General features: G+C 35.2%; 1 protein-coding gene and 1 long non-coding RNA gene across 9 annotated transcripts in view; one reads left to right on the plus strand and one right to left on the minus strand.

Moving 5' to 3' along the window:
• RAPGEF4 (Rap guanine nucleotide exchange factor 4) overlaps positions 1-25,097 on the minus strand; it is a 329,401-nt gene that overhangs the window by 75,833 nt on the left and 228,471 nt on the right. For all 8 annotated transcript variants that reach the window (XM_051991059.1, XM_051991058.1, XM_051991060.1 and 5 more), the window contains 5 exons: positions 7,139-7,223; positions 6,249-6,309; positions 3,956-4,032; positions 3,317-3,463; positions 1,142-1,257 (listed from right to left, as the gene is read on the minus strand). In XM_051991059.1, the coding sequence (XP_051847019.1) occupies positions 1,142-1,257; positions 3,317-3,463; positions 3,956-4,032; positions 6,249-6,309; positions 7,139-7,223 (486 nt within the window). The remainder of the gene's footprint in view (positions 1-1,141; positions 1,258-3,316; positions 3,464-3,955; positions 4,033-6,248; positions 6,310-7,138; positions 7,224-25,097) is intronic.
• Positions 1-25,097, plus strand: part of LOC127557797 (uncharacterized) — a 121,885-nt gene that overhangs the window by 21,949 nt on the left and 74,839 nt on the right. The window lies entirely within an intron of this gene.

A 25,097-nucleotide genomic window follows, 5' to 3' on the forward strand; every position in this document is an offset into this window, starting at 1 on the left:
ATGGTTTGCATATGTTAGAGAGGGCTGGAACATATATATTTTTTGTTTTAGAGCTTGTTTATGTTTTTTTTTTTGTCAGAACCTGAATTTCCTAGTTTTTGTCCTTGTTTCTGTAAGACCTTAACGAAACTGTTATCTCATTAAGCCTCTATTTCCTCATCTTACAAATGAAGAGGTAACACTAGATGAACATGAAAGTTTCTTCTCTAAGCTTTCTGTGACTCTATGAACCCTATTTGGTCATCTTGCTATGAAAATATTTACAATTCATCTCTCTGACCATGTCAGGATTTGGTCCTATTTCTCCTGATTTTTGCATGAATTTGCTTTCATTCAAAAATTAAATAGTAAACTTCATATTAAAATATTCCATTTCAATTTTTGGAGAAGCTTAAGATTCTCTATAAATAAGTTTACAGAGACTACTAAGGAAGCTGAACATGTCCTATAACCCCACAAAGCAAACATTTGATAGACATCTTGTGTAGGAAGAGGCATATAAAAGCAGAACATTATTTTTAAAAGACTGAGTCAGATAGAAGGTCAGAGGAATAAGAATCAAATGCAGTTTTGAATTTAACAGGCATGTGGGTGTTGACGAAAATCACTGACACCTACTGTCCTATGTTCAGCACTCTAATTTCTAAATACTGAATTCTAATTCTAGCCATCCATTCTGTTGCTTCTTTGCATTCTCAAATTTCTGAGTCCAATCTTATTTTTTTCTATTGTGCAGGGACCTACTGGTCCTCCTGGATGTTAATATCCTTTCTTCTCTCCTCTCTCCCCCACCTTCTTCTTTGAAGCTACCCCTCTAAAGTATTTGCAAAGTGTAAAAAATTTTAGTGTAAGCAATATTCTTTAGAGAATGACTTCAAATAGCAGAAGACCTCATACACAGAGAAAAATGGATACATTGTGATTTACAAGCTGTGTGATTTAGTCTATAGTAAAAATGTATGTACACACACACATACATATATATATATATATATATATACACACACTCATATACGGTAAAAAGAAAAGCAATATGTCCCATCAATTTTCCACTGAGGGGAATGTGCTATTATAGAAATGATGTTCCCATGTTCAAAGGTTAATTATTGTCTGGCAACTGCCAAGTTGGATGAAAACGTACTTTTGCTGAGGTTGTGAATTTCCTTGATTAGAAGTTCTGTTTCCTGCTGGAACCTTCTCCAAAACCAAGACATCTTGATCATGTTCTTTAAGTCTGACTGTGTTCGCCTCAACGTCCTAGAAATATAAATCACATCACATGTGTCAGTGTGCTAAGCCTTCCAGAACTTGTGTTCTTAGGATTGCCTCCATGCAATGATGAGGCACTGTATTGGAGTAAGTCTTCAGTGGAGACTCACATTCAACTAACTTGGTATAATGATACAGGAAAGTTAGCTTGCCATAGTATAAGGATTCTTTGCCTGGGAATCACAAATTTGGTTTTAAAATATTTAATGACTATATTTCACTCATTGGTTTTCTTTACAAGGCTTTTTATTTTATGCATGAAAATATCATCTTGAAAAGAGGGTCTATTGGTTTCCCCAAACTGCCAGAGGGGTCCATAATCCCCCAAAATGTTTGAGTTCCAGAATAGTGGACAAATACCAAATCCAAAGCCAGTTCTGCCTTTGCCACATAATAGCTCTATGACTGTAAGACAGTCCTGCAGTATCTCACTGCTGTCCTGCTCCATATCATAAAATCAGTTGCTCTTAACCTTTTCTGTGTTAAGAAAACACAACTGACCTCCTTTGGTATTCTGGTGAAGCCCATGGACCAATGTTTAGTAGAGGACCTGGAACACAGTAGGAGTTTAGCAAGTATTTGTTGACCACTGATCAAATTCTTTTCAAAATAATGTTTTTAAATGCATAACATAAAACACACGGGATTACAAAGGTAATCAATGTTTTATTGAAATAGTTATTAAGTTACTTTTTTAAAAAAGGCAAATGAATGGATCTCAGGTTAAGAACTTCTGACCTCAATGATGAAGAGCAGATTAATTCCTGGATTTGATAAGGAAAGGGAGAGAGATTAGAAAGACCATAGGTCTTGCACTGAAGGGAGTCAGGGTACTGAATGGAGGGTAAAGATGAAGGACAAATAATCTTATATTGGGTCTTTTTTATTTTGTATGAAATGAAAAAAGTTAGAAAACAGGAAATATTGAGATATAGAAAGCTGATGGAGAAGGAAGGATCTCTATCAAGTGGGGAAAAGAATATAAAGTATTGGCTTCAAGCCCTGGGCTTAAACTCTGAGCAAGTCATTTAGTCTCATTTTCCACATCTTCCACATCTAGAGTCATAACAACTTTCCAGTTTGTTGTGAGGCCAAATTGAGATAACATTTGCAAAGTGCTTTGTAAACCTTAAAGTGCTATGTTAGTTCTAGCTATGATGATTGATGATGGTGATGATGATGAACTAAAGACAAGGTTGGGTATACTGGTCAATATTAGTGGCACTCCAAAAGAAGAAAAGCAAACATTTTTATGTTTCATCTGCATTATTAACATTTTCTTCATTGCTTTCTTAAGACTAGACAGTCCAACTAGATAATAAAATCAAGTTCTGATTTGTAGCCTTTGCTGATTTCAGATTTTAAAATGCTCATATTGAAAATTTAACCACCAGCTCTCTTTCATGACAGTTCAATTTTATTCTAGTATACTCCTTACTATATGTATAATTTTTTATTATGTGAACATTTCATTTTTGTTACCCTCTCATAGATTTAGAAATCTAGAATTGGAAGGGCCCTTAGTGGTCTCATATATAACATGTATGTTTACACATCTATGTAAAGTATGTTTACATAGATATGTAAACATACATGTTATATATGTATACTTATATGTACACACACACATATATAATCTGTATAATTTTTTACACGGGAATTTTTTTTGTATTCACATGAATCAAATATCCTGCATTGGGTACCTTATTTTAAAGGTTAGCTAAGTGTGGCCAGACAGGTTAAGTTACTTGCCCATACTACTTCACCTGTAGTATTTTAAAGGACAGAGGCTTTTAATCCTGCCTACTTAAGGCTTAGTGATTTGGAGATCTTTCCATCATTCTATTTTTATCTTTCTAAATTTGTTCTCTCTCACTTTTTCAAAATGTGATTGGATTCGTTGACAGAGACATGTTCTCAGAGTACTTATTTCTCAAAGTATGATCATCTAGATTCAAAACATACATGTGTTTTTTTGGGGGAAGGAATTCCTCATGACCAAACAAAGATAGGATTTCCTACTGTCAGGGGCCTGCTCTTCACTTACCCTTAGGATACGATTGAAGTCTTCTTTGTCCACTCTTAAGAAATGGCAATTATCTTCTCTTAAAACAATGGAGGCAGCTCTTGGCGCGTCATTGACCAGGGCTAGTTTCCCAAAGTCGTCTCCCTCATGGAGGGTGCACACCACTCCCTAAACACAATGGAAGATTCTAAGGGAAATGTTAGAGCAAGAAAACTCCCCCCCTCATCCCCATCCCCTCAGAGCCTCATTAGTCCATCTGGTCTCCAACCACAAGAATATCCATTTTGCTGGGTTCTACCTGTCTCAGGATCCTTGAGGGAGAGTGTGTCATAACAATTCAGTTTCATTTTCCTTTCTACACTGTTTTGGATTAGCTTTCTCCAACAGATAAAAAAACCACATTGAGTTATATTCACATGGTCTAGGACTTACCTTAAGAAATTCATACACTATAATCAACAGGGAGGAGAACACCAGAAAAGATAATACCATACAGCACTATGATAAAGTGGGATCATTTCTATAAGAGAAGCTATATTCTCCTTATTAAATCAGATAACAGTGTTGTTGCAAGCTCAATGCTAGTACTTTAGTGTTAATTCTTACAATTACAGCAGTAAATGGAGCATATTAAGGTTTCAAAAAAAGGGGGGAAAATACCTTGCCATAAATGACTACATTCACTGATCCTTTTAGGATAATATACCAGGAGGTACCTTCTTCACCCTGGTTAAACACTGCAAGAAAAAAGTAGAAAAGAAGGAAAAAACATAATAATAATAGAAGTACATAAAAATAAATTGAGGCTTATCCAATTATAATTTTAAAAAATCAATGCCCTGACATTATATATTAGTTCCAGAAAGGGAAAAAAAAGCAATACTAGAAAACTTTAAGCTATCCGAGTATATTAAAATAAAATGTTTCTATAATGCCTGGACTTCTACTAACATCCTATTCTGGAACCTTATTCTGGTATGGGGGGGGGTCATAAATTCTCAAATGCTATTCTAGACATTTTCTACCTTAGTAATTACTTATCTAGAATAAGGATTAGCTAATTATGGCATGAGGGCCAAATTCTGCCTCTGTTTGTTTCTATACAGCTAGCTAAGAATGGTTTAGATGTTAAAAAAACTTTATTTAAACATATATTAGCTAGAGAACCTTACAAAAATTATTAATGGACCAAATTTTTCCTGAGGACTGTGATTTGCTTTTTTTTTCTAGAGGGATATACACTTAGTAAATTCTATCTAAGCTGGAAGTGTTTCAAGTATAGACCTCCAAGTATGACCTGAGAGCCAGTATACCTGTTTGGAGAGACTCATCATTAGGAGATTGGCCAGCAGATCATGTTAAAGTTATAGAGGTATAAATGCTTTCATGTAATAGGATATCATGGTGTAGAATGAATGCAACTGGCATTGGTAGAAAGGAATATTTACAGCCATGAAATACAACTTTTATGTGCTGAATTATAATACATATGAAGGGTAGAAACAAATTTCTCCATTTGTTCTGCCCTTTATTTATCTTTTTATCTATTATTCATCCATTCATTAATTTATTTTTTTATTAAATGTCAGTTTACCAGTAATCTATCATTTTCCAAATGGATACTAGTTTTCTGTAAGGCAGGAAAAATCAGTATATCCCCAAATAATTTTTTAAATGTACAGTTTTGAAGAAAATGTAAACATTATATTGTGATATCAATGACAATTTGTAGTTATTGCTATATGCCAGATATTTTATAATTATTATCTCATTTAAACCTCAGAACAACCCTGTGAGATAACTGCTATTATAATATCCCTGTTTTATAGATGACAAAACTGAGGCACACAGGGGATAAGTGATTTAACTGTAGTCAGAGAGCTAGTAATTGACCCAAATCAATTTTGAATTCAATTCTTCCTGACTCTACTGGCACTAGATTTGAGTTTAAAACCTGATCATAGCTGTGTGAATTTGAGAAAATCACTTAATAGTCCTCGTTTCCAGTTTCCTTATTTGGAAAATAAGAGATTTGGATGACATGTCTAAGGACTTGTTGAGCTTCAATTTTTATGACTCAAAAGCTCATATATATATATATATATATATATAAAGTTTTAGAACAGTTTGAATCTTAACTGACCTAAAACTTTTGGGCTGCTCTAATACTTTTGGGCTTACATGTATTCCTCAAATTATCCTTCAAGTTCAGTAATATGACTATTATCTCTATAATACAATTGTGGCATAGAGAACTTAAAGGATGGAAATATGTAGAGGAGAGAAGTTGTATGTGGTTTCAAATGGAGAATATGGAGTCACAAAAATATTAGAACTAGAATGCCTTTAAAACATTATTCTGAGAAGTGGTCCTTAGCCTTCCTCAGACTAGCTAATGAGTTTTCAAATAAAAACAAAGGGTTAAAAAAGGTTAAAAATCCCTTCCATTGTGAATAAAATTCCGGTCTCAAATCCAGGATAACCTGGGTATAAATGCCACCCATAATACATATTCCTAGCTATGTGACCCTATACAAGTCACTTGACCCTGTTTGCCTCATTCCTCATCTGTAAAATGAGCTAGAGAAGGAAATGGCAAACTACTTCAACATCTCTGCCAAGAAAACTCCAAAAAGGATCCCTGAGAGTCTTACACAACTGAACAGCCACAATAAAAGGATCACTGAGATGACTTGCCCAATCTTCCCCCACACTTCAGACATCATTCACAATTTCTGTAGCCAATCTGGATAGGAAGTGAGAGTAACTTGTAGGCCAAATGCTTTAGCATTTTCATTATTCAAGCTGAGAGCCAGAAATAGAAAAAGCTCCCTGTACCACTCCTCCCTTCTTCCCCAAATGGCCACTGGACTCTACTGCCAGTTCAGCTTCTCGGGCGTGGGCTTTGGAATCTCTAACTAGTCAGCACCTTCAACAAGGGATTCTCACTTACATACAGTCCCTCCTTTGGCATGGGACTCAAAGATGAGAACCCCGGCTAACTCTCTTTTTACCTAAAAGAAAGAAAGGAGAAAATTCAGAAAAGGCAGGCTAATTTTAATTATGTAGGCTTTTCTCTGTGAGGCTCGTCTTAAGCTTTCTTGGTCCTTTCATCCTATACTTTTTTTTCATCCTATACATCCTACACAGCTTTCATCCTATACTCTGCTGCTTGCTTCTTCAGGGCAAATTTTCCTTTCCTTTCTTCAAACTCTTAAAAGAACCATTTTAAAAGCCAGCCATTTATTAATCATTTATCAACTATCATTTATTAAGCTGTTACTATGGGCCAAGACCTGCTCTGAGTTCTGACTACAGAGTTTTATATTCACAAAAGCAAGTCGAAAGACAAGTCTCCGGCTTCATGAAGCTTACATTTTTTAAATAATCAAGTTTTTGAGTGCTTTGGACTTTACCAGACTATATTGGCTGTGTTGTGGCATTATTTTTAGTGCTGAATTTATATTTCTCCAACTTGAATTGAACTATTCTATTTATTTGTAATTTTTCTGTACATATATATATATATATGTATGTATTTGTGACCTTACCCTTCAGAATGAAAGATATATTTCTTGAGAAATTTATGTCATTTATATACCTCCAGCATATAACCCAGAGCCTGTCACACAATAGGTATTTGCTAAATGAATGCTTGTTCATTTATTGACCAATTCCTTGTATTAGCATGCACTGCTTTTGTAAATGAAGTAGGAACAGCTGCAGCAAGGACATATTAATATTGTGATTTTTAAAATGTCTCGGGCAGCAAAGGGCACATACATCATCCTCTGATCAATTCTGTTGACCCAAGAATCTTACTGACTTGAAAAGGCAACTTACTGTAGTGGAAAGATGTGATAAGGCCTTAATGTGAATCAGTTCTTCATAGATAATCTCGAGATCATCTACAGTCCTCTGTCCTGGTCTGCAAGGGAAAAACATAAAAAAGAGAGGGAGGGAAAGAACACATTAAAAAAATCTGAGTGGACTGAAATATGCTGTTATGGAAATAGATTTACAAGCCAGTAAAGTGGATGGGAATTTCTTTTCATTAAATTGAAATCAACAGAGAGAGATTTATGCCATTACAATTCCTAAAGGAACTGTTGAAATAAATATGTTTTGTTGGTGGAAGGAAATGAAATAAATCAAATAAAAAACAAATTCAGCCTCTTCTCTTCCAACACCCAGGGCCATAAACCGTAGATTTAAAGTTGGAAGTCACATGAGAGGCCATAACTTCCTGTGCCCTCATTTCCCAGTGAAGGAAACTGAGGTACTCAGAGGTGAGTCAGTGTCCAAGGTTACATTGCTACTAAGTGTCTGAGAAGTGGGATTTGAATGTAGGACTTTCTGATACAAGGTCTGGTACCTTATTTATTTTCCTATGCTATCTCTCATATTCATGGAAAGCCACCTTCCACATGACAAGTTGATTACTTCAAGATGTAAAGATAATTTCTTTATCAACAAAAACCTGAAGAAGCACAAAGATAATTAGATAATCTTTTCTGGAGTTGCATTTGTTCAACCTTGATTCCTTGAGATCAGAGTAATAATAAAAATAATGGTGTTCATTATTTTATTTAAAGGACCAAAATCTTTGTGAAAACCTCCCATATTTCCCTTTACTTCTGAGAAGAGGACCTCTAGAATTATTCAGAGGGGAAGAGAAAGAAGTGATTGAGAGATTCTAGAAGAAATGAACAAGGAGTAATAATGATTTGACAAGGAAGATAGAATGAGCCAATATTTGCAAAATATTTTGCAAACCTTAAAATGCTATATAACTGGTAGCTATAGTTATTATTATTAAATTTATTTCCTTTTCATTTGAAGATGCATTTCTTTTTATATCTCTGAATTTGGTTTATCTTAAGGATGATAATGAATACAATGGAATATTATAGTATTACAAGAAATGATGAACATGAAGAATTCAAAGAAATATAGGAAGACCAATATGAATTGATGTAGAGTGGAGTGAGCTGAAGCAGGAGAACAATATAATTATATAATAAATGCCATGATCAACATTGAATCCAGATAAGCCCAGATAACTATAAATGTCAAACGTAACAAAAATTCTGTTACTGTTTTACTTGTTTTAGTCTGACTGTTGCCATAATATAAAAAACATAAAGATGATAATAAAATATTTTTAAGTCTTTATATGACTAAAGATGAATTAATACATGCTATAGTTTTTATACTTTAATTAGATTTTTAACATATTTTATATAGATTTTTTAAGATAGACTTTTATGGACAAGTTGACAGATGGAGAATTATGTAGACAAGAATGCATTTTAAATCTCTTCATTTTTTCAATGGTTTCAATGTAATCCAAAAGCTACAGCACTGAAATTCAACTGGATTTGCATTTCCCAGTTCATTCTCCATAAAGTGATCAAAGACCTAAGATCCTGTAAGAAGTATGTATATTTAGGCTCTGCCAAGGATCACCAAAAAAAGACAAAATCACATGCCAATCTAATGTGACATGGAGGGACCTAGAATGTACAGGCCCCATATGGGTACATACCATTAGGACAAGGCTCAATAGCAAGGTCTCTAATGCAGCCAAGGCCTTCTTAGTAGGGAGCCTAATCTACTACTTGACTTACACATGGGGATTTTGGAAGAAGGACCCTTAAGGATTTAAAAGTCAATTCAGTCACCTCCATCCATCTCCCCACTTTAAAGGCAGCTAATGTGAAAGATTCAAGGTAGGTGTAATAGGATTACGGTTCTTCAGTACAAGGAGCAACCCTGCTGCTCCCCTTCTCTACATTAGCTGCAAATAACAAGGAAACCAGACTAGAAACCTTTCTAAGAGCAAAAGCAGCAACCAAGTCTCATTCACACCTCTGTGGGGTATGATGCCATGGAGGGAAGAAGGAATTAAATTGGAGAAAGGAAGGGCCAGAATTAAATCTCTAAAAGTAAAGAATATAATTCAGATTGTGGGATTTCTGCCTTGTGCCTTCTAAAGTTTGGCAGGAAGAGTTCCTTATAACATGTACATGTATGTGTGTATGTTTGGATGAAATGGACATACAGATTTACTCTTAAGGTTTCAAAGATGCACTGTCCTTCAAAATGGGCAGAGGCTACTAAACTACTAACAAAGGAATTGCATGTTCAAATATTTTACCAATAAAAGAAATAATTAATAGCAACTAGTAACTAAATGGCATTTTGAGGTTTGCAAAGCAATCTAAATACATGTTATTTTATTGAACCTCCGATACTTAACTGTGTAAACCTGGGCAAGTTACTTCATAGCCTCAGTTTTATTATCAGTAAAAATGGGGAACACCTTCCTAACATTAATGTATTATTCCTAGCTATGTGAACCTGGTGATTTTCTTAACCCCTGACTGCCTGACAAAATGGATCCACTGAATCAATTGGAGAAGGAAATGGAAAACCAATCCAATATTTTTGCCAAGAAATCACCAAAAAGGGTCACAAATGGTTGGATATAACTGAAATGACTAAACAACAATAACAGAAGATATTATAAGATAACTTTATTGTGGAGTTACAAAGCAAAAGGGAAAAGGAAAATCAAGGAAGGCTTGCTAGAAAAGGTGGTATTTGAATTGGGCTTTAAAAGTAGGTAGAAATATGCACAGAAGGTATTCTAGGTATTGAGAATACTGTGGAAAAATTACAGAGGTGTATAAGTACAATCCATATTTGAGGGGCAGAGGAAATGGTACTTTTGGTTGTAATATAAAACGTGTAAAGGAGAAAAGTATGGACCAAGGTAAGGCTTATCTGATTGGGGAAGACCTTGAATATCAGGCAGTGGACTTCATAATTTATCTGAGAGGCAACAGTTAAAGCAGTGAAATGACAAGATGTATGCTTAAGAAATCATATTTCAGTAGTGACATGAAAGATAGACTGGAAGTGAGATAGATGGGACTGAGAAAATCTGTGTGTGATGATAAGAACTTGTAAGTAGGGTAGTAATAGAGAGAAATTAAAAAAAAAAAAAGAAAAGATGCTGTAGAGATAATTAACACAATAGATATGATAGGTGAGTGAGAAGAAAGAGTCAAGATTAAGTTCAAGAAGACAGAAGACTGGGTGAATTGTGGAGCCAAAGACACCATAAACAGAGCTATTAAGGTTAGAAAGAGAAATGGGGTTAGAGAAAAAGATCATGAGCTCAGTTTTGAATCTAATATGCTGAAGGGCATTTAGGTAAATGTTATAAACTATTGGCACACATGGAGATAAGACTCTGGGACTCTAAATAGAAATGGGGCCCAGAATAGAGTTTTGCAGAGCTGAATATTCAAGAAGCTGAAAGTAGAGATTTATAAAAAGGGAAACATAAAAAATGAAATTAAACAATCAATAGAAAAAAGTATTTTACTGAGCTATTTACTTCAAATTATCAATAAAGGATACTTGTAGTGCTTTATACTGGTCCTATCCATTGCTCAGTTATTTAGAAACTAATTACTTTCTCTGTGGTTAGAGACAGATGGGAGAAAGCATAATTTTGGATTCAGAAGATATAAAAGGAGAAACAGAGGAATTTTTTCTTCCTCTTTTTTTCAGAGAATGGCACATGGCATACATAGTTTAATCATTCAAAGATCATTTAGTAAGTGACTATATGCCAAGCATTGTACCAAGTGCTAGAGATACAAAGACAAAAACATAAAAATGAAACAATCCCTACTCTCTAGAAGCCTCCATTCTGTTGATGGAGACAAAATATAAATAGATAAGCATATGCAGAATAAATATGTAAAAATGTGAATAAACACAAATAAATAGTAATTTGAGTAAGACAACTAGCATCAGGAAAAGCTTTGTGGAAAAGGAGGTATTTAAGGAACATCTTGAAAGTATTGACGGATTCTCTAAGGAGAAAATTAAAAAACATGCTGGCCTTGGGTTCAGATTCTTGATGTATAACGGCTATTTGTATTAGAACATATTAACTGACCTCACTGAACTTGAGCTGTGAAGTGAAAATTCAAAATAATTGTACTACCTGCTTCACTGGGTAGCTGAGAGAAAGTCTCCTGGTAAAAATAAAATCACCAGAATTTTGGAAGTTATTGCCCCAATGTTTGGCACAAGATCAGCACTTTTTCCAATGTTTGTTTGAAAGTTCCTTGCCTCAAATCATACTCTATGCAGCTGCCACCAAGTGAGCTTACTGGTCTGACTATAGCAAACTCCTTTTCCCCAAACTCTAGTGTCTTTCTATTGCCTGTAGGATCAAACAAAAACTTTGACTTTTAAATCTCTTCACCTCCTGGTCTCTTCCTACATTTCCAATGTTTTTATACATTATTCCCCTCCCCATACTCTGAAATTCAGCAATCCTGGCCCATCCACTGTTCATCCAACCTATTTACCTTTGCTCAGATGGAGCCCCAGACTCTCTTTCTCACTAGTAACCTTTGGAATCCATAGTTGCCTTCAAAATTCAGTTAAAATATTACCTTCTACATCAAGTGTTTCCTAATCCCTCCCCCATTCCCCCACCAGCTACAGGTATAATCTTTTCTAAAGTGACCTTGTATTTTGGGTCTCAACTCTATAAATATGTGTGCCCATACTCCCCACTACCATTGAAATATAAATCTTTGAGGGCAGGAACTATGTCACTTTTGTCTTTACAACTCCATTACCTAGCACCATGCCTTGTAAATTTTGTTTCTGGTACCTTTCACAATGTCAGCTCATTTTACATATGAGGAAACTGAGGCAAACAAGGTCCAACAGTGTCTGAAGACTCCAGTTTTCCTGACCTTAGTCCTAGTGATCTATCCTCTGTACCATCTAGCTTTCCAAATGCTTAATAAATGCTTGTTAATTGACTTGTGGATTACCTGCATCATTTATTCTACTATATTAATAAATCTTATTTCTCAACAAAAACTATAAAGTCCAATTATTGTTTTTAAATCTCTGATCTTGCTAAAATGTGGGTGTACTCTGAAAAGATCATGGAAAGAGAAATATAATTTAACAAATTCAATGTTTAGGGAAAATGGGATCTATTGAAAATTGGAAATATAACCTGGTGTTTCAGCTCATCAGAGCAGGTATTTAAAAACTGTACAGGGGTGGAATTTGTGGATTTCAAAAGCCCCCAAATCTTTTTTCCCCTTCTGCTTCCTGTCTTTTAGTTATGAGAGTTCTTTTCAGGGGTTATGGTATAATATGGAAAAAGAAAGAGAAAACTGATAAAATTCAGTCCACTTTGGGGAACATTTAAAAATGAAAAAAAATTAGACCCCTTTAAAACTAGGGTGTTTTAAATTTCTTGTAATCATTTCCTGAAGTACTCACCCAAATGTCCATTACAATAAAATGTTTTATCCAAAAGATTTTGGAAGGACATCTGTCTATTAGAGGGGGTAGAGATGGAAAGTAGAGAAGGCAGGAAGGAGGAAAAAAGAGGAAATAAAACTGTGACTATTAGAGGAAACAAGTCTATCTTGGCATGAAAGTGAAGTAAGTAACTTTAGTGTTGGATGAAACTCCACCCAGGTTTAAGAGAGATGGAGACCAGAAATTAGTTTTAAGGTCAGACTGTACTTTGTAGATAGTCCCGGGTAGACTACAGGCCATAGATACTCCTCATATCCCTGCACAGTAATTCTGGATCCTTGAATGACTTCCTGTAATGAATACTGGAGATAGGCAAATGTTGATATTTTTCTGGTAGATGAAAGAGCATTGTATATACTATACCACCTCTCTGCCTAAATAACCACAGGGAAAAGGTATCATATTAGGACCATAGCCAGTTTGGGTAGATGTAAAAAAGGAAATAGAATAATATACTGGTAACATAATATTTAAGGGAAATAAGTGATTGGAATTGTTCAAAGCCTTTTTCTGAAAGGGGAGATTGGATATAACATATCCATAAAAATCTTGTCTAAAGTTTTTTTTTTGAAGTTTTAAATGATTTCTTAATGGCCTTGAACACAGGGTCAGCTAAATTAAAGCTTTTTAAACTATGGGTCATAATTCCATAAGGGGTCATGTAAATGAATGGGAAGGTCTTGAAAAATTTGGCAATAATAAAAGGCATAAAATATTCCATCAAATTTAGTTCTTTATATAAAAGTAAAAAAACCCATCCATTTCATTAACATGCAAATTTGCTTTCATCTTTAAAAATGGCAAATTATACATATATAAAAGAATTGTTTTATAATATATTTATGATTTATTATTAATAAATGTTTGATTTATATACCAATTTTATGTATCTATCTGAGATCACATAAAATTTCCTAGGCTAAAAGGGGTTGTGTCTAGAAAAAAAGTTTAAGAAGCCCTGAGCTAGATAAGCAAGATCAAAAAAAGAAATAATAATAGCTAACATTTATAGTGCCTACTATCCTCAACCTGTGAGTTGGGGGGGTCATTATTTTCATTGTTCCTTCAGTTTCACTAACATCGATTCATACAAATCCTCCTATGTTTCAATGAATGCATCATATTTGTAATTGCTTATTCAACAAGACTATTCTGCCATATTTCCATTTCACAGTTTGTTTAGTCTTTACCAATTGATAAAAATTTTTGATTCCACTAAAAAAATTGTTGATAGGCTCAAATTACCTCAGAGCATTTTTTCTGGATCTCTTCTTTGTCCCTATAACAATTTATCTTGTATTATGCTAACTTACAGTTACCATATTCTTTCCTGCTCCTCCCCTCCCTAGTGCATACAGATAAATACACTTCCATTTGATTCTATGCTCTGGTTGCACAATCTTTGACTCATTTCATCTCTTTATACTCAGCACCTTATATGGTACTTTCCACATTTTAGATGCTTAATTTATATTCGCCATTGAGTTGAATACGTTAAAATATTTACCCCACTGATCTGCAGCAAGAAGGTGTATCATACTATAGGAAGACCAATGGATTTGGAGTGAGATCACTTTCAGATCTCAGTTCCACCACTGACTGTTTTGTGAACTTAAAGCAAGGCTAGTTTCTGATCTCAGTTTCTAAAATCAGAGGCAATGACTAGATAACTAAAGGCTCTTTTAGATCACCATGTGATACTGTAAAGCAGAGCAGAGACTAAAGTACCATGAATGAGATACAGAAATATCACAGCAAGATTGATTTTACTTCACTGTGGGCTTATAGATACCTATACCCATTGGGATGGGGCACTCCTAGGATTATTCTGGAAGGATATTAATCAATACTACCCAGAATATGACATACCAATGGACAAACCTGTTCTGCTCTCTGGGAACTTTGCATAAATCATCATCCAGTCACTGCTTACACACATGGGGATGAATCTAAATATACCCGAGTGGTTCCTGAACCGGCAGGTTCATAATAAGCATATTCGTGATATGACACGTGATAAAAGACCAAAGTCTACTCAACACACTTCTGGGGGGCACCATTGCCACACAGGTTAGGCTAGTTAACTTGAGAATTGTTTTCATTCAGTCATGTCTGACTCTTTGCAATCCTATTTGGGGATTTCTTGGCAGAGACACTGGAGTAGTTCACCATTTCCTTCTCCAGGTCATTTTACAGATGAGAAAATGGAGGCAAACAGGGTTATATGACTTGCTCGGGGAAAAACAGCTAGTGAATATCTGAGGATAGATTTGAACTCTCTCCATTGCACCACTTAACAACAACAATACCTGAGTGGTCTCTAAACTTGCTTATTTGTGATATGATACATGTAATGAATTGTCAAGGTCTATGCAACACATCGGTGGGCACAATTGTCACACAGAGTGATTATGTAAATTTGGAAAATCAGAATACTTAAAAGCCCAGTGCTTATCATGTAATTATGACAAAAAGATTCAATAATTTTCCATTGTATATGAGATCAAACATGAAATCCCTAGTATCAAAATATCAAGATACTCCCAATACTCAATCCTAATCTTGCCACTAGAGTTTTGTCTCTCATATGTATTCTACACTTAAGCCAAACCAGGACACTTGTCATCCCTGGCCACAACCTATTATAACCTCTGTTTCAAATGTCTTTCTAACAGAAACCATATTCTGTAGCTTTGCAAGTAGAGAATTTAGTAGTCTTAAGATTTAGGCTTTCCAGCTTTTTTCTAATTATATGTCTAACAACTTTTTGTAAAACTGTACATTCCATAATCCTCCTATCGATTGTATAATGTAATACACTATAATATAATAATAATATGTCAAGGGTATAATATGCCTAGGATAAATGCATGGCATGATGAAAAAAATGAAATCCTAAAAGTAATTGGGTAAGCAAAGGAGAAATGTCCAAATGTGGATGAAAGGTAAGACCCACACACTGAGTGATCAGCTGAAGCAGAAACAGACAAATAAGATTTTTGAACTAGAGAGAGCTTACCATCATGGGATCCAAGCAACTTGCAAAATACAAAAGCTGGATCTAAAGCATAGTTAGCTCAATCATGAAACCAAAGCATTCAAAATATGTTCAAATGACAGTGGTCTTTTTGGTTATATCATGGCAAGTGTTTTAATGTAATTAGAGAAGTTATGATCTTAAAGTAAGAAGGAGTTTGCGTGTTTCTCTGCCCCGCTTAGCAAACTGCAGATTCAGGCACTCACAAGAGAGCCTTGGGGCAGAGAAAGGGGATCTTGACTCCCTGCCTATTCTAGCACCAATTCAGTTGGACGCTGAAATTTCCTAAGTCACAGGAATAAAATCAGGCAAAGCATCAGGGGGATTAGCTGGTCTCTTCCTACTAAAAGAAATCAGCTCTTCTTTGTTTGCTGGTGGTACCCACTATTCAATACCCAAGTATAAAAGCCAGAAACATAGGCTTATAGACACAGGGAGAAAGAAACCAGCTTCCACAAGACCAGTAACTGTATTGAAGACTAACTCTCCCATGGACCTGTACTGTCATGCCCTCTAGTGTTTTAGAAAACGTTCACCCCTCTCTACTTTCCATTGATCAGATCCAGGTACTTTTCTTGATCTAGGTTCCCTGCAAGAGCATCAAGTAATATTTTAAGCAGTGTGTCCTCCTATCATAATCCCTGAACAAAGTAATACTTTAAAAGATAGTTTCTCCTGGCAAACAGCAGCATTAACCCTCTTTCATACTTTATGGAGAACCGAGGGGGCAGGTGTGAAAGGACTGAGAAACTATGCAGAACACACATTCTGCAAATCAGCACCAGCTCGTTCAAAAGGTAATGAAAGGGTCCCAAGGACTGAAAGCAATTTGGCTTTCAAGAGTAAAGGGAACACTCTGCCCTGAACAGGAGGAGATAACTCCCATGTACCTTCATAAGAGCAACCTACGAGGTTTGGACAAGTGAATCGACTCTCAAGCTACTCTCTGAGTGGCAGCCCATGGATGTAGCTGGTCTTTACTTGTCCTTCTCCAGATGTCACAGGGAGAGATATTAGGCATCCCTGCTTCTTAACAAACCTGCATGGTGCCCCATTGAAGTGGATTTGTCAGATCCTGCTGTGGGAAGGCCTAGTTTCCGCAGGGGATGCATTCTGGCAGCAATGTCTAGTTACAGACAGGATAATAAATGGGGATGGATGGAGAAGCAGTTTATACATTAAAGGCTGGGAGGGCTCAGGTGATATTGGAAGCTCCTGGTAAATACAGCTTTATCAAGGAATTTATCAAGGTCAGAGACAGAGATCCTCAGTAGTTAGAACGTGGCTAAAATGTGGGATTTAGCTAGCCCCTAAGTGGCAGAATAGTACTGGCAAACATTATCATTCTTTTTCTCTCTGCTTTGCCCCTCACTCCATTTTGGGCTTTACCTAGTGAACTCTGTGGGGGAAAAGGCTGCTTGCCCAGGTTCTTCAGAACAATCCTCTGGTATCCTTGTTTCCATGGGTACAGCAGAAAGACACACATCCAAAGAAGTAATTCATATAAATATATGAGAAGACCAGGCTGGGCTGTCCACAAAGGCTACAACTTAAACAATGGTCACCTGTGAACAAGCCTGACATTTTGAGAATCATGGATAAAGTGCCTCATGCTGATTTCCATGATGCATTTGCCCTTTATTGAATCAATTGCTTTTGCTACTTTTAATTCCAGGTTTTCTTCTAGGCCTGGAAGAGCATTCCTTATTGCCTGCATTTAGATCTCTCCTTTTTGACTTTTCTTGAAGGGAATGTGAGCATGTCACCACACCAAACCCTCTTCTACATTTCTTTCCTTCTTCCCCTTCCCCAGTATCATATTTGATCCTTCTCACCATTCTAATGATCCTTCATTTAAGTTTATGACCAAGTATAATTTTGAAGAAGCAAAACAGATTCCTTTATAAGGAAAGGAAAATAAAAGGAGTATTCCAAGGATTGGGTAGTCCGAGGCTTTTAAAGGATCGTTTTCCAACTCCATATGGCTTACTAGTTAGTTCTTAGCCTGCCCCTTAGTTGTCTTTGCTCAGAAAAGCAGGTTTGCTTTGATCAGGTGTAGTAAGGCATCTTACCTGTAATCTTTGCTCATAAAAGATTCCTAAATGTTTGCTAGTTGAATGGAATGGAACAGAATAATGAACTGAATCCAATGGCTTAGTAGAGCCATATCCCACTGGGCTATTGGAGAAGCTTATACAAAGAACTTGATTCCTTCTTTACAGACTGGAAAACACAGAATACACAAATCTGTAGTCAATGGCAGAAACTCTGTGAGATATGTGTGTAAAATTGGTTCCATTGTCACATCCAGGAATTAGTGCTTAAGTTCCTCAGGTCAGGCCCTTAGAGTCATGGATGCTTGTGGATTAGGGTTTTCCAGTGTTTTTTTTTTTTTTTTTTAATTTTATGTGTCTGACAACTTTTTAGTAAAAAGTACTCATTCTACACATCCTCCTTTAAAGCTAAAGATGGCATAAGCTTGAAAGGTCAAACAGACTTTTCTTTAAAATAACTAGAAAGACTATTAAATGGGGATTCTGGAGTCTGGCTTCTAATCTTTCCTCTACCTTTCATCAAATTATCTTGGGAAAATAACTTGTTCTTCCTCAGTCCTCATCTATATATGAAAGGATTGAACTAGATGACTTATAAAGTCCCTTACAATTACAATGCTCTTTTTCTTTTTCTTCCTGGGTTATTTATACCTTCTGAATCCAATTCTCCCTGTGCAACAAGAGAAATGTTTGGTTCTGCACACACATATATTGTATCTAGGATATACTGTAACCTATTTAACATGTAAAGGACTGCTTGCCATCTAGGGGAGGGAGTGGAGGGAGGGAGGGGGAAAGTCGCAACAGAAGTGAGTGCAAGGGATAATGCTGTAAAAAATTACCCTGGCATGGGTTCTGTCAATAAAAAGTTATTTAAAAAAAAAAAAGAATTACAATGCTCTAAGTTCCATGATTCTAAGACTAAATATCAGATTGGGAAAGGGAAAATGAGTTCTACACAAGATAGTGTCATTGTCTCTTTACATGATTCTGAATACATACGCATATATGACATAGTATATCCAAAAATGCTCAGAGGAAGTGTTTTGTAGATATAATGGATTCTTATTATTTTTCTTCTGCTAATATTAATCTTTCAAATATTTGTTTAGCACCTATTGTTGGCAAGCAGTTTTTCAGCATCTGGAGGAGGCATGAAATTTAAATAAAATATAGTCCTGGCTACTAATGGAGTTTATAGTCTAGTAGGAAGATGAGACAGAAAAATGTCAACCCTAAGACTTGCTATTATATAAGTACATGGAGAAATTGTACAACAACCTCTATATTTAAAGGAAAAGTAATTATCAGCAAGAGAATTAAGGAAGGTTGTATGCAGAGAAAATATTTGGAGTGGATTCTTAAAAAATGGGCACAGTGAACAACATGGGGAAAGCACGAATGTTAAGAGCATGTGTGGAAGTAATACAGTTTAGAAAGCAGGGTCATGGAGAGGGAAATGATATGAGAGAAGCCTAGAAAGGCAGAATAGTACCAGATTATGAAGGCCCCTGGAGTCAAGAAAAAATCACAAATGTCATTTAATAAGCATTAGAGAAAGAAAAGCAAAAGAGTCATGCAATCAAATCGATGCATTAGGAGAAGTATAGTAGTGGCAACAGTATGAAAGATGTATTTAAACGTGGAAAAACAGAGGGAAAAATCTTTAGGAAAAGTGGTAATGAGAATGTGTTTATTATTACCATCAGCAACAGCACCACTACCATTTCTATAACACCTGGGGCAGCCAGGTGGCATTTGGAGTCAAGGAGGCTGATTTTTCTGAGTTCAAATCTAGCCTTAGACACTAACCAGGTGACCCTAGATAAGTCACTTAACTCCGTTTACTTCAATTTCCTCATTGGTAAAATGATCTAGAGAAAGAAATAGCAAGCCAGTCTAGTAGTTTTTCCAATAAAATAACAAATAGGGTCATGAAGAGTTAAACACAATTGAATAACATTAACATATAACATCTACTATGCATTGTGCTAAGCAGTTTATAGATATTATCTCATCTGAGTCTCACAATAACCCAGGGAGGTAGATGCTATTATTATCCCATTTTATAGATGCTAATTTTTGAGAAAGAAATTTTGGGAGAGAGACAAGGGAAGAAGACAATCTTCAAGGGCTTGAGTGAAAAGTGGGTTCTGAGAATATTGGAACTGACAACTTTTTTCAAATTCTGCAGTGAAGAGGAAGAAAAGAAATGGGATGGAAGCTGAAGGAAGTAGTATGGCCAACAGAAGGTTTTTTACATCTGCCTGATATGTCAGTTTTCTCTAGTGACACTGACATTAGGCAGATGTGATATTCTGACACCAAACCTGGAATATCTCTGAAGTAAGCCTGTGTTCTCATTCACAATATATTGATATGTATTTTGCCCAGTACATGATATTTCTATGAGGAAATAATAAGAATAATGACATATTTATATAATGTTTTATGACTTACAAAATACCCTTACTTACATCATTTCATTTAATTATCATTATTTGGTAGGAAGGGAAGGAAGGTATTATTATTCCATTTTTCAGATAAAGAAATAATCATTTCAAGTTTGATTGTATTTCCACAACATGTTAGTGTTGTTGGAATTAGAACTAGAAGAAATTTTAGAGATCATCTAGTCCAAACGCCTAATTTTACAGCAAAATAAACTGAAATTCAGATTGTCATTGACTTGCCCTAGGACATAGCAATAATAAGTGCAATTATAACTGAGTCATAACTCCAAAGGCCATATATTAGCAAACTCATTTTACAAATAAAATCATAGCTCAAAGGCATTAGAAGGGTTTTCCATGATCATACTGGATTTATGATATTGATATGATGAACCCTTGTAAGGGATAGAGTAGAATATATCTCATGAGAACATATTGGCTAGACCCTTATAAAATTTGCACAAAATATACTATAATGGAAAGATTTGGAACCAAAAAAACCTAGGTTCCTTGTAAAGAATTGTGGATTAAAAAAAATCCTGCAACCTATAACCAGTCAGACAAACTAAAGAGCTGACAATTGCAGGATCTATCTGCTGCCCTAAAAGCATCCAAAATAGGAGGTGAAAACTGATACAAAATTTGTAGCTAGGTCAAAATAAAAAATACTAAGAAATTTGAAAGGGGCCAGTGAAAGGCAAGCTCTGGGATTTAGACTTCAGGGGTTCTACAAAAGCAGAGTGACAAGGTATCGGTCAAAAAAAGAAATTTTAATTTGCCACATTCAGTTGACTGTGAGAATATTCATATATTTCTTTCTATCTAGGTTCTTCTAAAGTCTCTATGTAAATGGAGAACTCTTCCTGGTCTTATTATTCTCTGTGGCAATAGAACTATGTGACATAGGATAAGAGAAATGTAAGATGACAGTACAATTAGGTAGAATTGGGACTTGTTGAAAGGATTGTGTCCAAAATATAAAATGAATAGCTTTCTATCAACCTGAAAAGAGGTCTTAAGAGATCTGACACAAAGCCCTATCTGTAGCTCTGTTGTGTTCCATATTTTTATTAAAGTCATGGAAGATTATGTTGATGGAGCATATAGAAAATGTATTGATGACAATGCTATGAGAGATAGTTAGTTTTTTTTGTGTGTGTTTGTTTCTGGCCAGAACTGTGCAGGGCACACACATTGGAGACAATGAGAAATGGTGTTTGATATATGAGGAATGGTTAGAAAGCTGGTCTAGCAAAAGGCAAGAAAGATAGGTTGAGTTTCAGGTTAAATGTTCAACAGAAGAGGTTGCATTTGATCCTAGAAGTAATAATGGAGATACAGGAGCTTACTGAGAAATGGAATGACATGGTCAGACCTAGAAGGTGAGGAACTTCCTCTATCAGTGTATATTTCATCTTCTCTGGAACTTAGTCAGAGAAAGGGTTTTTAAGCTGGACTTCATGGACCCTGAGAAGGTCCATAAATGTATTGGGAGTTCTGTGACTTGGCTGGGAAAAGTCAATATAATTGATTTCCTTAAAAATCCTATGTATTTTATTTTATGCATTTAAAAGCACTATGCTGAGAGGAAGTCTATAGTTTGCCAAAGAGTTCATAACAAACAGAAAAAGTAAAAAAAAAACTTGTCTTAGGTCTGGAGGACAATGATTGATTAAGTGACTTGTGCAGGTTCACAAAGGCAGTATATGAATTGTAAAGGCAGGACTGCAACCCATGTCTTCTGTAATCTGAAGCCATTTCTCTTTATCTAGGCAGCTAGGTGGTGTAATAGAAAGAGTTTGGAAAACCTGGTCTCCAACCCTTACTAGGTATTTTACCCAGAGCAAGTCACTTAAACTCAGTTTATTTATCTATAAAGTGGGGGTAATAATAGCATCAATTTATTAGGGTTTTTGTTAGGTTAAAACAAAATAATATTTGTAAAGTTCTTTATATAATAATAACCACTTCTCTGACAGCTAGTACTTTTAATGATGGACACAGAATTCACAAAGATCTTGGCAGGCTATAATTTGGGGCTAAGCTTAATAAAATAATATTTAGTATGAATAAATGTGAAGTCCAACACAAGTTTTAAAAAATCTATCACACAGTGCCATGATATAGAATATAGGAATTAAAAAACAGTTCGGCAAAAAAAAAAATAGAGATTTTGGTGTACTGTCTTTAGGAGTCAACAATGTAATTTTAACTTCCAAAACGCTAATGCCACCCAGAATTCATTAATAGAATGTCAGATCCAGAAAAAAAAAAAAGGTAACAGTTTTAGTATCCTCTGCAATGGTGATTCTACATTTGCCATCATTGTGTTCTCTTTTAAGAGATGGAAGTAGAAGAGGGTTATCAGCTGCCAAAATGATACAGGGATTCAAAACTATATTGTATGAGAGATTATTGAAGATGCCAGTCTGAAAAAAAAGTTCTAAGGTGAGGGGAGAGGGTAATGATATATGTCTTCAAAATATGAAGGATTCTCAGTTGGAAGAATTGGATTGATGCTGTGCAGTTCCAAAGGGCAGATCTATAAGCAATGAATAGAAGTTAAAGGATGACAGTTTTGTTTCAATACCCTGATCAGTGCATCCCTAGTTACTTATTGGTGGTGGTGGAGCAGAGGCTGAATGACTGGGCATTTTGGGTTTGGAATTCTTTCTCTGGGCAAAGGGCAGCCAAAGTGAACCTTGATAACTATGTTTTAAATCTAGTAATTCTATGCTAGAACACTCCTAGTCAGCTAAGACAGGATTGAACTCAGATCTCCCAGCTACAAAGGATCCCAAATGATATTTCCACTGGGTCAGCTATTTCAGATTTTGATCCTGAAATATTTGTAGGCATCTTCATTTGTTTCAAAATTTATTGTAATTCGCCAAGATAACCTATACTATATATCACTTTTAGAAGTGGATATAGGTATAACTCACAAAAAAATAAAAAATAAAACAGAGCGCTCCATCTTCCCTAAATCTGATAATCACTTGCTTATGCACTATCTTCCCACTTCTGTTGAGTGATTGACCCAACTGATATCCTGGACTGGCTTCCACTTTAATAAAAAAAAGGAAGGGCATAAAGTTCCTACTGACAGAAGAATAATATTGAAGCTTACTTAGACTCCTCTGTGAACCTGTGAAAGTCAGTCAACTAATAAACATTTATTAAATGCCTACTGTGCTAAAGTTTCTTCATCTATAAGATGAACACAATAATAATTGTATATTATTATTAGAGAAAGCTAACTGGCATAGTGGACTTCAAGTCAGAAAGACCTAAGTTAGACACAGCTTTAGAAACTTAGTAGCTTTGTGATCCTGGCCAAGTCTCTTAAGTTTTGTTTGTTTCAGTTTTCTTATTTGCAAAATAGTGATGATAATAGTTACCTCTCAGGTTGATTGTAAGGATCAAATGGGATAATATTTATAAAGTATTTTACTTCTTAACATCTGTTATGTAGTGAATGGAAGGACATATTTAACAAAAACTGGCCTTTGGCAGTTTATTTTTCTTCTTGCTTTGTTAGTTTTTTTGGAAGAAAGACTGAAAGCTTATAATACTAAGCACTATTGGCTTTAGGAAGTTGGAGAGCATATGGTCCTACTGTTATCTGGATTTTAAAGTTTGTACCTTCAGAAACATCCTAACCTAAAATAAAGCTCTTTAAAAACAGATTCACTTTCAGGCAGGGGTATGCTAGTAAATGTTTAACAGACTAAGAGTGGAACAATGTGCTTCATGACATACTTTTAAGATTAACAGGCATTATTAACATTTTCTCCATCACTTTCCTAACTCTAGACAATCAACAAAACAATAAATCAAGCCCTGACTTGTAGCTATTGTGGATTTCTGTAATTCTGTAAGTGCTCACCTTGAAAATTTAACAATTGCTTCTCAGCACACCTCAACACACCTTTCTATCAGGCCTTTAAATGGGGCTTCATTTTTAGTACTTTCTTGCCAAATGAAGTACTAGAGAGAACATCCTTAGCTGAGTAGAAAATCTGCTCTTGGTGTGAAATACCTAGTCTTTATCTATGCTTAGTTCTTCTCTAATCTCTTAACCAACAATATGTAATATTAATTTAACAAATTAATAAACTCAAATTCTCCAGTTTTAGATCAAATATTAAAAAAATTCTCAACTGACCACAATTTTGTTCTTCTCTCATGTTATTTTACTTTCTTCTCTCTCGTTTGGAAGAAATTTCTCCTTTGCCTGTTTCTTAACTCCAGTTCTTTTAGAATTATAGACTCTTAGCCCTAGAGTAGACAGAGCTTCTTATCCCAATGCTACCAAGTGGAATTTAAAAACTGCACAGAGAAGAGAGTTTAGCTTCAGTGGACTTTTAGGAACAATGGTGGGTGTCTTGTGCAATTATCCAGTGATCATAAATTGATTAGATGCTGCTAATATGCTAAGAACTATGCTAAATCATGATTTTACAACTTCAAAAGTAGAAAAGTCACCACCCTAAGGGAGTTACATTTTTTATAGGGATAGAAATGTATTTATTTAAATTTATTTTTTTGTTTGTTTAAAAATTTATTTAATTTAAAAATTTATTTATTTAAATTTTATTTATTATATTTTTATTATATTATTATTTTATATAATTATAATTATATAATATTATAATACATTTATTTAAAAATTACCAAATTTAAAGAAGATGATTTTGTCAGGGCTGAGACTCTAGCAACTGAGAACATCAGGAAAAGCCATGTAGAAAGGGTGCTGCTTAGATATTGTCTTAAAGCATAGTAGGGATTCTAAGTTGTGAAATAAGGAGAAGGCATGTATCATTTCAAGTATGTGGAGCAAAAAATGGAAAGGCAAGACAATGAGAAATGGTATATCA

Source organism: Antechinus flavipes, chromosome 3 (genome assembly GCF_016432865.1).
Source record: "Antechinus flavipes isolate AdamAnt ecotype Samford, QLD, Australia chromosome 3, AdamAnt_v2, whole genome shotgun sequence".
Lineage (NCBI taxonomy): Eukaryota > Metazoa > Chordata > Mammalia > Dasyuromorphia > Dasyuridae > Antechinus > Antechinus flavipes.